We start from the raw sequence: 15,776 nt of genomic DNA on the forward strand, positions 1-15,776 counted from the left end.
ATGGCATCAGGGGGGCGCGGCTGACGTGTGGCCGTGTTTCCGGGAAGATGGCGGCTGTCGAAGCGGCTGCGGAGCCGGTAACGGTGGTGGCGGCCGTTGGAGCAAAGGAGAAGGACGCAGAGGAGGAAGAGGAGGAGTCGCTGCCACCGTGCGAGGCGGTGCGCTGGGCCCCGGTGGGAGCGGTAGCGGAGGCCGGGCCTGGGGCGACTGCGTTCTCGGAAGAGGCGGCGGCCGAGGACCCCGGAGCGGCCCCGGGGTCCCCGCCTGACTCGCCTGGCCGGACACTACGGCGGCTGCGGGCAGAGCGGCGACGGCTGGACTCGGCGCTGCTCGCGCTTTCCTCGCACTTCGCTCAGGTGCAGTTCCGCTTGCGCCAGGTGGTGCGCGGGGCTCCCGCGGAGCAGCAGCGCCTCCTGCGCGAGCTCGAGGACTTCGCCTTCCGTGGCTGCCCTCATGTCCTGGGTTACGGGGAGCTCGAGGACTCCGCCAGCGACGAGGGCGACGGGCTGCCGGGGGACCGGCCACGGTTACGGGGCGAGGACCAGGTGAGCAGCTGGGGCCCGGCCCGGAAGATATGGGAATGGGCAGGTTGGGTGAGTACAGATGCTGAGGAGCATGAAGGTAGCGGTGGGGAGAACCCGGCCGGTCTAGGTGAGTACGTGCGTCGGAAACAGGAAGACAGACAGGTGCATGGTGCCCGCTGAAGGGCAGGAGGACAGAGAGGCCTGGGAACCTGATGGTGAGCAGTGTCCACGAAGGTATTATAGGTGAAGGGCAGAGGAGCAGTGAGTATTCAGAGGGCAACAGAGCGAGCAACCAAAGCAATGCTGGTCGGGCTCACCTTGCCATCACCTCATGAAGTACCTAAGTCCTGACACATTTGCTGATAGAGTGCACCCACCCTGTGAATTGGGAAAATTGGTTAATGAAGGGCAAGTGAATTGGAATTCATGGAAATTCAGATCTACTCTCTGTCTGTGCTTTCCTGGAATCTAGAGAATCATCTTTAGACTCTCTTGTCAGAGTGAGAGCTTTGGTGACCAGCAGTGTCTTAGTAATGAAAAGAAACACAACGTCTAGTATTTGACAAGATACAAAACATCCATTTATGAATGAAACACGTAGTAAAATGGGTATAGAAGGGAAGTACCTCCACATAATAATGGCCATATCAATTAAACCCGCAGCTAGTATCATAGTTAATGGTGGAAAACTGAAAGCTGTTCTTCTAAGACCAAGAACAAGACAAAGATGCCATCTCTCACCAGTATAATTAAACATAGTATCTGAGGTCTTAGCCAGAGCAGTCAGGCTAGAGAAAGAAATAAAAGGCATAAGGCATCCAGATTGGGAAGGAAGAAGTCAAATTGTCACTTTTTTCAGATGACATGATTCTTTATATAGAAAACCCGAAAGACTCCACCAAGAAACACAACTCCTGATTATGTGAATTTCCTAATACTGGTATTTTAAAATTCCTTCCCCGTCCTGCTTAATAACTAGGTATTCTAAATGAGGTGTCTTTGGTAACTGACAAGATTCATTCAGTTAGCCTACCCCCGAAGTTATGAGAATCTGTACTATACCAAGGGAACGTTTTCTTACAGTATTTGAATCTCTGGAAGGACACAGTTGTACATAGGTATTGAAGAGACTCACTGTCTTTTCTCCACCTTTTTATTCTTCAAGTTACCACCCACATGTGGCTTTCTTCGCACTTAAATTGGTTTTCACCGAGAAGATTTATAAGTAACAGATGCCGAATTGTTTGTTTTAATCTGAAATGTTGCCAGTACAATCCTGTGTTACTGTTCCTCCCTCCTCTCCACATGCGCACAGCAGCGTGCACAAACAAGGAGCTGCCACCTCAAATTGCCACTTTTAAGGAATAGAAAAGATAGAATTACTGTGGCCAGGCCCTGTTCAGGGGTAAGGAGCGCCAAAGGTTCTTCGTGGGTGTGGTACTCTTCTGGTTATTAATTTTCACTTTTGGAAACAGAGTACAACTTTAAAAAAAAAAAAAAAAAGGAGTGCTCAAAAACACCTAAGGGGGGGGCAGCCTTTAGCTCAGTTGGTTAGAGCCCAGTGCTTATAATACGAGGGTTGCCAGTTCGATCCCCGCATAGGCCACTGTGAGCTATGCCCTCCACAACTAGATTGAAACAACTACTTGACGTGGAGCTGATGGGTCCTGGGAAAACACTTAAAATAAATAAAAGTGAAAACACACACACACCTAATAAACAGCTGTAATTTTGTGTGCGTATATTGACACACGAACAGGTAGTGCCAAAGTGAGGAACATGTGTGAACCATATTATTTACTTCTTACCTGGTCCAAATTTTTTAAAAACAGTATTTTATCTCATTTCATACTGGAACTTATAGCTGTTATTTCCTTCTTTGCCCTGGAACTCTTCTATCCTATTAAACCTATTTGCTCACGTTCCAATAAACAGACTACTGGAACTACCAGAGTTCAGACATTCTCATGAAAACGAAATCAGGATTTATAACTGGTTTCTTTCTTCTTGGCTTCATAAAATTGGGATACAATGAGAATGTAAAGAAAGTTTACCCAGTTCTTGCTTCTTAGGCTGGTTAGACAACTTCCTTCAGTCAGAGTTCATTACAGTAGTACCCCCTTATCTGAGGGGGACACAATCCAAGACCCCCGGTAGACACCTGATACCTTGGATAATACCAAACATACATACCATGTTTTTTCCTATAGTTACACACCTATGATAAAGTTTAATATATAAATTAGACATAATAAGAGATTAATAACAATGATAAAATTATAAAATTATTTTTAAATTATTTTAAAATAACAATTATAACAATATATTGTAATAAACGTTCTAGAAATTGCTTCGGGCCAAAGTTATGGAAATTGCTTTGGGCCATTAGTGAGTAGAATAAGGATTACCTGGACACAAGCTCTGCGATACTGCAACAGTCAACCTGATAACCAAAATGGCCACTAAGTGACTAATGGGCGGGTAGTAGATACAGTGTGCATACCTGGATGCCCTAGAGAAGGGTCAGGCTCAGGAATTCATCACATAGCACTCACAATGCCACACAGTTTAAAACTTGTGAATTGTTTATTTGTAGAATTTTCTATCTAATATTTTCAGACCTTGATTGACCACAGGTAACTGAAACCACAGAAAGTGAAACCACAGATAAGGGGGGACGATTGTATTTGAAATGTGTCATTCTGTACCTGATTCAGTTCAGTACAACAGATGTGTGTTGAGAGCTTACCCTGTTCTAGCATTGTTCTAGCCTTGAGGGTACAAAGTCGAGGCCCTTACCTCTGAGGAGTTCACAGACTGGGGGAGACAGAATTCTAAACAAATGATTATAATGGGACATGAGCTAGAGTAGAAGTGTGTACAAAATACACAAGAGGAAACGATCAGTTCTGCCTGGGGAAATCAAGGAAACTTAAAAGATAGCTAGGCCTGCCCTAAGAAGGGGAGAGGGACAGTGTCCTAAGAAAAAAACCACAACACTCAGAAAGAATTGGAGAGGGAGTATCCTGAGAAAAGGCTTGCTTTCATGTTGAATAAAGCTAAAGCGAGAGTGTTGCTTTTTACATAGCTTGAACAAAAAGTTAATGTGTTGTTTTTCATTTGTTCTCTCTCGTACCTTACTTGTGGAGGGGTTGGTAAGTACCATTTTAAGGTTAAATTTAATGTCCTATAGATTTCTACTTTCAAATGCAGCCTTACACTCGCATGACTTGCTGCGTTTCCTTTGTTTTGTTTTTGATACTCAAAAGGTAGGGAAGGACCAGTGCTTGAATATATATTGGCAAGACTTTGCCACCTTAAAGGGATTTTAATAATTTAAACGCAGAAACTATCTGGTGGCCAACAGTGGGAAAAGGAGTCACTGCTCAGGGAAAGTTACCAGACATTTTATTACCTACCCACCCCCGTTACTTGGCTTTTAGATTTTTTTTCGCTGCTCCCAGCATCTGCGTTTATTCTTATTTGATTTTGCAGTCTATAGTTACATTGGAGAGGCTCTGAACTTTCAAAAAGTGGTTATAATTTATAAAGCCTTTCTCTACACCCTTCCCTCCAGATTCTCTTGCAAAATTTGGCTGCAGAAAATATTCAGGAGTTGTTCTGTGGTAATTGGCTATGGGGGATGGCATGTTTAATTCCTGGGAGACTGTCTTGGCTAAAATAAATGGTCTCAATCCTAACTAGACCTTTGAAAGAAGGAAAAAAAAGCAGTCTTAACAAAAGGCCCCATTGTATTAATATCCTATTTCCAATGAGGGACAAATGCTTTCTTAATTAAAACACACATTTAATAAATTGCTCTAGATGAAATGATTATTCTTGTTTTTGAACCTACCTTTAAAATTCTGTATTTCATCTGGATTATTTGGAAACATTTTATATTTTACTAGTCATTATTGGCTTGAGAGGATTCTTAATGTGCCCTGAATTTCCTTTTCCTGTGAAATAAACCTAAGTATTTTCTCATCTTAGAGTGAGCAGGAGAAACGTGAACGTCTGGAAACCCAAAGGGAGAAGCAAAAGGAGCTGATACTGCAGCTCAAAACGCAGCTAGATGACCTGGAAACGTTTGCCTATCAAGAGGGCAATTACGACTCTCTGCCGCAATCCCTGGTCTTGGAAAGACAGCGGGTGAGTACCAGAGGCACCTCCACCATTACCTGAGGTTGCCATGTCTCTTCCAGCATTTACAGGACATTCTTTCCTAGTTTGTATCCCCTTGGCCTTACTGAGAATCCTTTCACTGGCCCAAATCAAAGGGAAATTTTACTATTACATGGGACCAGTCTTTATTCACACACGGAAACACAAGTTCCAAAGGTTTATAAAATGATAATTGAGCTCTTTTTTGTGGGTGGTTATTATTAATAATAATAGTAGTAATATAATGACAAAAATACTTTCTTTCATTTGGTCGTTAAAACAGTTCTATTTGGGTACACCATACAGTGTAAACTAGCTTTTTCCCCACAACCAGTTGACAAATATTCCAGGAATCCAGACTGGCCTTCATGCCATATTTATTTAAGCAGCACCTGGGTAGATGGGTAAATCTACTGGTAGAAATGCAGTTACAGCCTCCCCTATATGTTTGTTTCTCCCTGTGATGTGGCTGTTTTCTGGTTGGGCTGTTGTTACGTTATCTAGATTTTCTTGTTCCTAATATTATCACTAGGATATTTTGGCTGTAATGTACCTTGACGTCTTGTAAATATTTTTCTTTAGTTTCCTAGAGTAGGGCAAGAAGGGATAAGAAAGACTAGAACTAAGAAAAATCAGTATTTTCTTCGAAGCCTTGTCAGAAACTAAGTATGAGGCTCTTTGGATCATTAGCCACTTTGGATTTACACTATTGTTCCGAGTGAAAGATGCCTGGCCTGGTAGAACATTTGCAGTGAGAGGAGCCATTTCTGGCAGAGAGGAACCAAGGGTTCTTATTACACTCAGAGAAGTAAAGGGTCTGTCCTCACTTTGATCAGCAGTTGCATCATTTGCTTACGAATTTGGGAGTTCTCTGTGTCTTTGATTTCTGTTTAAGGGTAGGAGGCATACTAGTAAAGAGTCTCCTCCTTCCTCCTCCTCTCCCTGAAAATTCCAGAAGGTGTGCTCATTGCTTGTGGTTTTGATAGGTGATCATAGATGAGTTGATAAAGAAACTGGACATGAATCTGAACGAGGACATCAGTTCTCTGTCCACTGAAGAGCTCCGGCAGCGTGTGGATGCAGCCGTGGCTCAGATTGTCAACCCAGCCCGAGTGAAAGAACAGTTGGTTGAGCAGCTGAAAACTCAGATCCGAGACCTCGAGATGTTCATCAACTTCATCCAAGGTCAGAGGAGGGGATGGGAAGGGGAGGGTAGACAGACTTGATAATTATACGTATTCTGAGTACTAATACCTAAAGGTGCCAGTCTTGATGTGTGCTGTTTAAGATGTTTGATCACTCAGTAAGGGGGTCAGCTTGGTAGAGTAGAAAGAACATGGATTTTAGAACCAGATAGTTAAAATCCCAACTCTGCCACTTACTGGCTTCATGTCCTTGGGCAGGTTCCTTACCTCTTTAGTCCCACTCTCCGTACCCATAAAATGATTCATGCTTCCTTCACTCAGCAAATATTAATTGAGCCAGCTACTATATGCCAGTCACTATTCTACACAAATAAGATGTATTTGTAAAAGTCTTGTCATGTGGCAGGCACTAGTAAATATTATTTTTCCTTTAAAAATCTGCCATAAAAGTGCTAAGTAAGTTACCTCTTCTTTATAACGTGATTACAGATGAAGTGGGGAGCCCCTTGCAGGCAGATAGTGAACACTGTGAGTGCAAGGCCAGTGGGAAGACAGGAAATGGCTCCGCCAGAACCAGCAGCAGCAGACTGCCTCCAGGAAACAGCAAACGTAAGTACAGCTTCCAGATTAGGCAAATGACAGAGACAAAGTCAATTAGTGGTTGCCGAGGGCTTGGGGAGTTGGGGAGAAATGGGGAATGGGAAATGCTAATGATACAGGGTTTTCTTAGGGTGGACGATGGTTACACAACTCTGTGAATATACTAAAAACCACTGAATTTTTACACTTTAAGTGAGTAAATTGTATGGTACATGAATTATATCTCAATACAGCTGCTATTAATCCCCCCCAAAAAAAGGAAGTCCAGCGACATCCTTAACCAAAAAACGTAAGTCCAGTGACATCTTGGGTGGCTCTTGTTCTCGTTGGGACGCATACGTAACTCAGAGGCAAGACTTGATCTCAGCTTGTGACTTGTTGAATGTATCTCTGTGCCATTATGGCCCTAAGTGATGAGTCATTGTGTTTTCTAAACAGCAAAGGCAGAAGATGTGAAGAGAGTGCGGGAGACGGGGCTTCACGTGATGCGGCGAGCTCTGGCAGTGTTCCAGATCTTTGCTGTTAGCCAGTTTGGGTGTGCCACTGGCCAGATCCCCCAAACCCTCTGGCCAAGGAGTCAGGCTGACAGGGACTACTCCCCTTTGCTGAAGAGGCTCGAGGTGTCAGTTGACAGAGTGAAGCAGCTAGCCTTAAGGCACCAGCCACATGACCACGTCATTACTTCTGCCAACCTCCAGGACCTCTCTCTGGGAGGCAGGGACGAGCTGACGACGGCTGTGCGGAAGGAGCTGACGGTGGCCGTGAGGGACCTGCTGGCCCATGGACTGTACTCCCCCTCACCAGGGATGAGCCTTATGATGGCCCCCATTGCTTGTTTGCTACCAGTCTTCTCTTCGACCCCAGAAGCCATGCACCCCTGGGAGCTCTTTGTAAAGTACTACCATGCTAAGAACGGCCGCGCTTATGTGGAATCCCCAGCCCGGAAGCTCTCCCAGTCCTTCGCCCTGCCTGTTACGGGAGGCACCGTTGTGACCCCCAAGCAGAGCCTACTGACAGCCATCCACATGGTGCTGACAGAGCACGACCCTTTTAAGCGCAGTGCAGACTCCGAGTTGAAGGCCTTGGTATGCATGGCGCTGAATGAGCAGCGTCTCGTGTCCTGGGTGAACCTCATCTGCAAGTCCGGGTCGCTCATTGAGCCCCACTACCAGCCCTGGAGCTACATGGCACTCACCGGCTTTGAGAGCGCCCTCAACCTGCTCAGTCGCCTCAGCAACCTCAAGTTTAGCCTTCCTGTCGACCTGGCTGTGCGCCAGCTCAAGAACATCAAAGATGCCTTTTGATGAGAATGCCCAGCCCTCCCCCAGCACCTTGCTCAGTAAGGATAGGTGGTTAGGAGAAAGGAGCAGGAGGAAGGGGGAAAGACATTTTTCCCCAGCCAAATGACTGCAAAATCTGTTTTCCCTGCCAACTTGGCATCTCAGAAAGAAATTCTGGAGACCTTCCTGTTCAAAGGTTCTGCCCTGGTGTGTAACCACAGTGTATACGTGGCACATACATTTGAGCCTGTGTAAAAGAAAGCAATTATGGCACACAGTTAATGTACCAACTCCTCATGCCACATCTGATTTTTAGAAAACCCGGTTGCTCTAACCATTTTCTTTATGACTGTGCATTGTCGGTCCTAGAAAATATGCCACTTGAGGTTCCTGTTAGTCAAGCTGGGAGCCAGGTTCAGGAGAGGCTGTGTGTATTCCATAACTGCCTTTGTAACTAGGAACAGGAATATTTGGAGAACAGCATTTTTAAGGGAGTTAACCACAAGGTGATTTTAATAGGAGCCCTTTTTCATGTAGAGGTAAGAAGTGAAATCTGTTCCTGACAAGGTGATCTCATGGTACAGGCGGTGGTCTTTGGGTTTTGGAGCTGGTGGTTTATAAGGAATAACAACCACTGTCTGGTAGCACGTCCTCTGGCAAGTAACCTTTCTTCTGTGCACCTCCCAACAACACGCTGACAGTCTTCTCAGAAGTAGGGGTGTTAGATGTACTTCTCGAGAGAACCCTTGCCATCTGAGTCACGTGTGGATAGGAGAACACCTGAGTGACCAGCAGCAACTCCTTCCAGGGCTGTGACTCCACTTGTCCTGGAGGCTGGATGATGGAGGAGGTCTGATCATGCAATAAGGACTACAGCGGGGCTGGGAACTATAGCAGGTCAGTGTTGACAGACAAGGGATTGAGCACGGCATCGTAAAACTGACTCGTGTGGTCCTATTTTGTTTTCACTATTTTAGCCTATTTAGTTCACATTTGTTATTCAGCCTGCATACTGATCCAGGACTGACCAAAGATGGGCAAAACATATCACTTTCTGAAAAACCAAGTGGGCTCCCAACACTACTGATTCAGCATTGTTTCATGGATTCAATTGCCAGGTGCACTTTGTGTCTGCACTAGTATAGTGCATTTTAACTTAATTTTTTTTCAGCCACGTTATTTAAGATGTTCTGTTGATAATTCATTAGAATTAGTTCTCCTGTGTGAAACAGAATAAATGTAAAATGTGAAAAAATGACACATCTGTGGTTGCTAATAAAATGCTAGTGTTTTGTGTGGCGTCCCTACAAAGACCTTAGGGATCCTTGGCTTTGTTTTGTAAGTCTGGACATTATCAACCCATCTGATCGAGATCATTTCTTTGAGCCGTGTCTGGCTCCTAGCCTTTCTGCCTTTTCTCTGCCCTCTGCCCTAGATCAACTCAGCTTTGGTGGTGGTTTTTTGCCCCCTGAATAAATTCACTGAAAATTGCCCTTGCCGTTATCATCCCATCTCACTGAGGCCTCCAGTCTCATCCCCACACCCCAGTACTTTTCTAATCCTCAAAAACTAGTTTGTATTAAGGCTTTGTGCTAGCGTCATGAGAAGCATTTTTGTTTGTGTCTTCCTCATTTAAATCTCACTACTTGTAAGGCAGGACAATTTATTCCCCTTTTATAGCTGAGTAAACTAAACTGCAGAAAGTTTAAATATTTTGTCCAGGTTTACATGATGGAAGAGCTGGGATTTGCCCTCGAGTTGCCTGAATCCACATTCTATGGTCTTTATATTCATTGTGTCATGCTGCTTCTAGATCTTTTGTTCCTCTCTCTCCTTTGTCCACCTCCTCACTCTACAATCACTCTAGAGAAGAGAAGGTATTTGCCATATACCTGGCCAAATTTCAGCTGCCAAAGGACTAGGCTTCAGGGAAGTGGGCAGATAGCCTGCTCTCTCAAGTTCTTCATGAAATGAAGATGTGTGGACAGAATCCCGCCAGCATCCCAGCAATCAGGTCTGCTCGTCACCGATGTCATCTGCGTTTTAACTAAGGACAGAGCTCTGCCCTTGGCTTGGGGTGAGAAAGACAGGACAAGAGAGGAGAAGAGGAACAGTTACCCCAGGTCTAAGGATATGCAAGAATCGAAGGAAAAAGACCCATGGATATGTATCCAAAGAAAGTACAGGGTCTGTTGCAAAAGTATGATCTGCAAAGTATTGAAGATTTGTAAGGTGCTCTGCATTCATTCATTATTGAGTGCCTACCAACTGCCTGGGCCAGGCTAGATGCTGAGGAAAGAGATTATTAAAACATACTTGCTGCCCTCAGGGAACACACAACCTAACTAAGGAGATACCAAGCCAAATGGAGATTTGGATAGCTTGTTAAATTGCTGGGTCCCATTCCCAGAATATTTTATTTGGGAGCTCTGGGACAGAGCCTAAGAATTTGCATTTCTAACAGGTTCCCAACTTTTGCTGCTGGTCTGGGAGCCACACTTTGGAACCACTGGTCCAAACCCACTAAGATAGTCCTATAATAAAGGTAAGTATGGATTGAATTGCTTGGGGGACACAGAGAAGGAAGAGATTAATTCTGTCTGGGAGAATTCTGGAGTGGCCTTGAAATATGGATAGGATTTTTGCCTGGCTACAGTGGAGGAGAGGAATAGACACATGGAACAGGATGAGTCAAGATGCCAGGGCCCAGAAGAGGTTGGATCTCAGTAGTTGAGTTGGATGGAACCTAAGGGTACAGGAAGGATATGGAGACCTCAGGAACTTACGCTGAAGGAAAGGTAGAAAGGAAAGGAGTGAGAGTTCAAACTTTGGTACAGAGAGCCAACAAAATATTTCAAGCAGATAAGTGGTGGTGGACTTGTGTTTAGAGAAGTTTCTCAAAAGTAAGATCTATGGATCACACGGCTCCACTCCAGACCTGAATTGGAATCTGTTAGGTTGGAGATGCATCTTTAATACGCATTCCAAGCAATTCTGATGCACACAAAAGTTTGAGGAGGGACTGGAGAAGAAAAAAAAACAGGCTGGATCAGTTAGGGAAAAGAATAGAAAAGAAAACTTGAAAAACAAGGCAAAATTCACAGGATTTAGTTACTAATTTGATTTGGAGAATTAGTTTGTGAGAAGAGTCCAAGGCAATTATTAGATTTCTGGGTTTGGTTTCTATTTTCCAAGGAAGCAACAGCAAAAGAGACAAAAGCAGATAAGGAGGCTGGGAGATCACGGAGGTGGAAATCACAGAGGGTAGTGTGTTATAGTGGGAAGAGCACTGGGATGGGAATGGGGAGACCTTGCGTCACCAACTCAGACTTTGCTGCTCTAGAATTGTCCTCTTTGAGAGACCAGAGTAGATCTGTGAGGCCCCTTCTAACTCTAAAATGTCATATTCCAAGTTAAAGCAGAAAATATTTTAACTGAAAGTAGAAACATAAGTACATAATTAGGATGATAAACCATTGGAAGGGGGTCCTGAGGGCTGCAAGGAAAAATTGGTCCCTGGAGACCCTCAAGAGGAGAATTGATGAACCGCTGATTGGTCCCACATCTTGCCCAAGACCAATCCTACAGATTTTTCAGTGTTCAGGTGAGTAAAAACTGTAAGATGCTTTCTCTTTCTCTTGAACTCGGAAGATACCGAAATTAGAACCATCTACAAAACACTCTTCCACTGAGTGATGGGAAATAATTCAGTTTAGAGCCAACTAGACCTGAGTTCAAACCTAGATATGAATCCCATCTATGCTACTCATTGGGCTCAACCTCCGACAGAGGTAACTGTCACTGAAACTCAATTTCCTCGTGTCTAAATGGAAAGAAAATTAAATAGGCTGTCGACTTACCCCACATGCCTAGCACAGAGTAGGTGCTCAGTATGGTGACTGGGTAAACAGTATATGAGTCAAAAGGACTATTTGCATCTCTCCCAGCTCCACCACTTCCTAGCTGTGGACTTTGGGCAAATTACTTAATATCTCTAAACCACAGTTTCTTCAACTGTAGAATGGAGATAATAGTACCTAACTCCTAGCGTTTTTATAAGGATCAAGTGAGATAATACACGTAAATAGATTAAATTTAGCACAGGGCAAGCAGCTGCTGTTACCACCGTGATCATCCTTCACCACCTTCACTGCTTGTTCTAGTCTGTAATGTCTGTAACTAGACTCTAAATGTTGGGGGCAAGTACCTTTGTTTGATTGATCTTCGTCTCCTACACCGAACAGTTCACACGGTGTGCACTAAAAAATGTGTTATTTTGTTTCCTGACTCTGCCGAGGAAAAAAAGTAAATTTCAAATTGTGTCCCCCTCCTAGCGTCAGAGAAAGGAACTACAACCAAGGGGGCAGCCTTGCTCGCTATTCCATCCGCACGCGAAAGACGGGACTCCTTGGCTCTTGTCTACCACCGGAGATGCTAATAAAGTTTGATTTGTATAAACAAACCACCAGGCTCTGCTTTCCCCACAAGAGCTCCTTCCGCCCTCAACCCAGAGTCTAAACGTCACGCAAGAGACGGGGGCTAGCTTGAAGGGCGGGGCCGGAAGTGATGTCACCTCCCTCTGGGGTGAAAGGTTAGAGGAAGAGCGGTTCTTTCCTTTCTGCTGTAGGCCCCAGTGGCTGCTGTCGGTGAGTAGAGCCTCGGGGAGGGTCTTCCAATCCACCGCCATCCGCAGCCTGGGGTTCGAGTTGCGGGGCGGCGCTGGGCGCTTTCAGTTCCTTGGTCTCTGGTGGCTTTGTAGCGGATCACGGCCTGTGAGCAGGGCCCGCAGGACGGGGCCGAGACGGCAGTGAGCGTAGTCTGAAGTTCCGGGCCTTCAGCCTGGGCTCGCGGATTTCTGAGCGGCCCCTTCTTCCTCTCTGCAGAAATGGGCAAGTTTATGAAACCTGGGAAGGTGGTGCTGGTCCTGGCCGGACGCTACTCCGGACGCAAGGCGGTCATCGTGAAGGTAGTCGCCTCGCGAGCTTCTACGCCCTTGTTTCCAGGGAATCGGGCCGGTTTCGGAATGCCGACAAGCTTGGAATTAAAGAACTGGTTTTGGGACGTGAGCCACTGAGCATTGCCGGTGGGGGTGGGGGTGAATGCATGAGGGTTTTCGGAAGAGGAAGATGGAAAATAAAAACAAACGAGAGTTGAATTGGGAACGTAACACATAATGCGCCCTCCACCTGGCCAACGTTGTCCAACGCTTGCTTGGTGCCTGACGCGTTGCCTGCTGCCGTACAGGTGTTTTCGTGTCCATTCCGTGAAGTAGCCATGGGACGTTCCTTTTTAGTGCTAAGGTGTAGATGTGTTGAGTGATTCACCCGAGGTCGTACAGGTAGTAAGTGGTGCAGCTGGGATTCGGTAAAAAGGGGAGAAATCGTTTCTATTCAAAACGGTCACTTAACATACTTGAGCCCTTCACGATTGGCCTTCTATCTCCGTCTTAGCCTCTAGATGTCCCCAAGCTCTGGCCACACACAGCACTGCTGTTGGCCATTTGGGGCACACTGGCGTACCCCTGGTTCCCTTTCCTCCACCTGCTTGAGACTGGCTTCTGGAGTTGGGCTGCCAGCTTTGGAATCCTGCCGCTACCCCTTACTAGCAGTGCAATCGTGGAAGAAGTTAAGAGTTGTCAGGTGCCAAGAATCGGTGCCTGGCACGTAGCAAGCACTTCATAAATGTTAACTGTTAATTTTAAATCTCTTAACTCCCAGGAACCTTTCAGATACTTCTGGTGGGAATGCGTACCATCCATACCCTTACTCCTAGGGGCATCTAGCATAGTACTTAGTGTCTGCTTTGTGTGGTTTTTCTCTACAATGGTGGGTCTCAGACCTAGGGGCGGGAGTATCCTAGGAGTATTTCTGTACATGCCTTGCCTGTATCCAGCACGGGGCCTGATCAGGCCCTCAGTTGATAACCAGTGTAATTCTTGCTCATTCAGAACATTGATGATGGCACTTCAGACCGCCCCTACAGCCATGCTCTGGTGGCTGGAATTGACCGCTATCCCCGAAAAGTGACAGCTGCCATGGGCAAGAAGAAAATTGCTAAGAGGTCAAAGATCAAATCTTTCGTGAAAGTTTATAACTACAATCACCTCATGCCCACAAGGTGAGCATTTCAAGCATGAGATTAAAAGTGGCTTTTTTCTTTCTTCCCCCCCACCCCCCACCCTGCTGAATAAGGAGACAACCTGGCACCCATTCCAGAGTGGGGAAGAGACATCGCTTTCAAATCATCACTTACAAAGTGGTTGTGTTTCCAGTCTTGCCTTTCATCCATCTTGCAGCCACGTTCTTGTGTTTTTCTGTGGTGATTGCCCTAACTTGGCCAAGCAGGATTGAACAATCTCTTACAAGCTTGTCTTTATCTGTATCTCTCACCTGAAAATTCTTTGTTGAGTAAAAGTTTGTTTCCATCCACAGTAAACAGAGGCATAGGAATTGGCCTGCCCTCTTCCACTGTTCTACTCCAGGATAGTTAAAGGCTTTCAAAAATGGTAAATAAGTGAAAACAAGTCTCCCTCAGTTCCACTGAATTGCCAGACCCTTTGGCTCCTGGCCTTTCAGTATATTGCACTGCACATACACTATTTCAGTATGAAGCTTATAAAGGAATAGGAGATTTGAAGGAGTGCTGAACAATAATTGCTGGAATCCAGTAGCGTGTGCCTTAAAGTTCACTGCTGGGACTTCACGTTCACTTTTAGTTTGCTGACCTAAAAGAGCAAAGCTGTTTCTCGAGTGCTGGAAAGCGGTGAAATTGGGGCAACTAGCCACCCAGCTTTTGCATTGTCATAATGAGACTCTGGCCCTGCATAGGCAGAACTTGAACAGTATTAAATCCAATGACTCCATATAGAAAGCTAGCCACCCACCCACCATGATCAAAGTAAAGATCTGATAAAGTGATGGTTCTTAGCTAGAAAATGAGTAGTCAGGAAATTGAGAAGTATGAAGTTTTTCAATGGCTTGAATCTATATAAATGAGTGTTAACATTGTAGACTTTCAAAGAATCTTTGACTTTGGGACAGCTTTTGATGAAGGCACCTATGGAGTCAGTCCTGGGTACCCCAGTATCCCAGGAGGACTTAGGTGGCTCTGTGAAGGCCCTGGCAGCAGATGGGCTGATCCTACCTCCCCACCATTGTCCCTAGGTACTCTGTGGATATCCCCTTGGACAAAACTGTTGTCAACAAAGATGTCTTCAGAGACCCTGCTCTGAAACGCAAAGCCCGACGGGAGGCCAAGGTCAAGTTTGAAGAGAGGTAAGTAGGCTTTGGTGGTGGATGTTCCAGTATGGTGTTCTAATTCCTGTGAAGGGAATTTTGTCTCTGTTCCTCTTTTCATTGGTGTCTTTTTTTTTCCCGTCTAGGTATAAGACCGGCAAGAACAAATGGTTCTTCCAGAAGCTGCGGTTTTAGATCTTTTTTGCTTCAGTCATTAAAAGTCAAAAAAATATTCCTGTGTCTGCCTGTTGTGTGTATTATTAATTTGGGAAAGGAGAACAGTCATAAAATGAGAGAGTGGTGGGTGAGGGGTTGTGGAGAAATGCAAAAATATGAAATAAAATCTAAACGTGCCTTTGTGAGACTTGAACTATGGTGCTTGGCCTGGTGATCTGTTAATGATCTGGCTGCCGTCAACAGGTAAAGTGATCTGTTGAGCTTCCCAAAAGGGCTATCAACTAGGGAACCTGAGCCACCCCTCACTGCGACAACCAAAGGACCCCCTTGAGTGGGCACTGGCCCCTTTGGATTAAGAACCACTAACCTGAAGTTCTGAACCTTAGCACTGGTGATTGTAAGACCAGAGTACTAGCACCCCACCCGATGGCTTAGATTTAGTTGGTAAGAATTTCTAGCAAGTTGTCTGATGACATTGGTGCTTCTCCAACGAGGACTAGATAGGGATGGAGGTCCAGAGGAGCCATTCCTCGTACGTGTTTCCCCGAAAATAAGACCTAGCTGGACAATCACCTCGAAAGTGTCTTTTGGAGCAAAATTAACGTAAGACAATTTTTGCTCCGAAAGACGTATTAGAGCTGATGTCCGGCT

At 45.3% G+C, this 15,776-nt stretch overlaps 2 protein-coding genes across 2 annotated transcripts; both read left to right on the forward strand.

Moving 5' to 3' along the window:
- Positions 1-8: 8 nt before the first annotated feature.
- RUNDC1 (RUN domain containing 1) lies at positions 9-9,205 on the forward strand. The gene is made up of 5 exons (XM_081027955.1): positions 9-545; positions 4,518-4,676; positions 5,675-5,873; positions 6,323-6,442; positions 6,872-9,205. Exons 1-5 carry the CDS (start codon positions 48-50, stop codon positions 7,735-7,737), a joined length of 1,842 nt encoding a protein of 613 aa, XP_080884081.1. The 5' UTR covers positions 9-47; the 3' UTR covers positions 7,738-9,205.
- Positions 9,206-12,259: 3,054 nt separating this feature from the next.
- On the forward strand, positions 12,260-15,316 carry RPL27 (ribosomal protein L27). Its single transcript, XM_081027956.1, has 5 exons — positions 12,260-12,359; positions 12,597-12,679; positions 13,661-13,830; positions 14,877-14,987; positions 15,095-15,316. The coding sequence occupies exons 2-5, from the start codon at positions 12,599-12,601 to the stop codon at positions 15,141-15,143; spliced, it is 411 nt and encodes a 136-aa protein (XP_080884082.1). The 5' UTR covers positions 12,260-12,359; positions 12,597-12,598; the 3' UTR covers positions 15,144-15,316.
- The last annotated feature ends 460 nt before the right edge of the window (positions 15,317-15,776 follow it).

This window comes from Rhinolophus hipposideros (genome assembly GCF_964194185.1).
Source record: "Rhinolophus hipposideros genome assembly, chromosome: 20".
NCBI classification, from domain to species: domain Eukaryota; kingdom Metazoa; phylum Chordata; class Mammalia; order Chiroptera; family Rhinolophidae; genus Rhinolophus; species Rhinolophus hipposideros.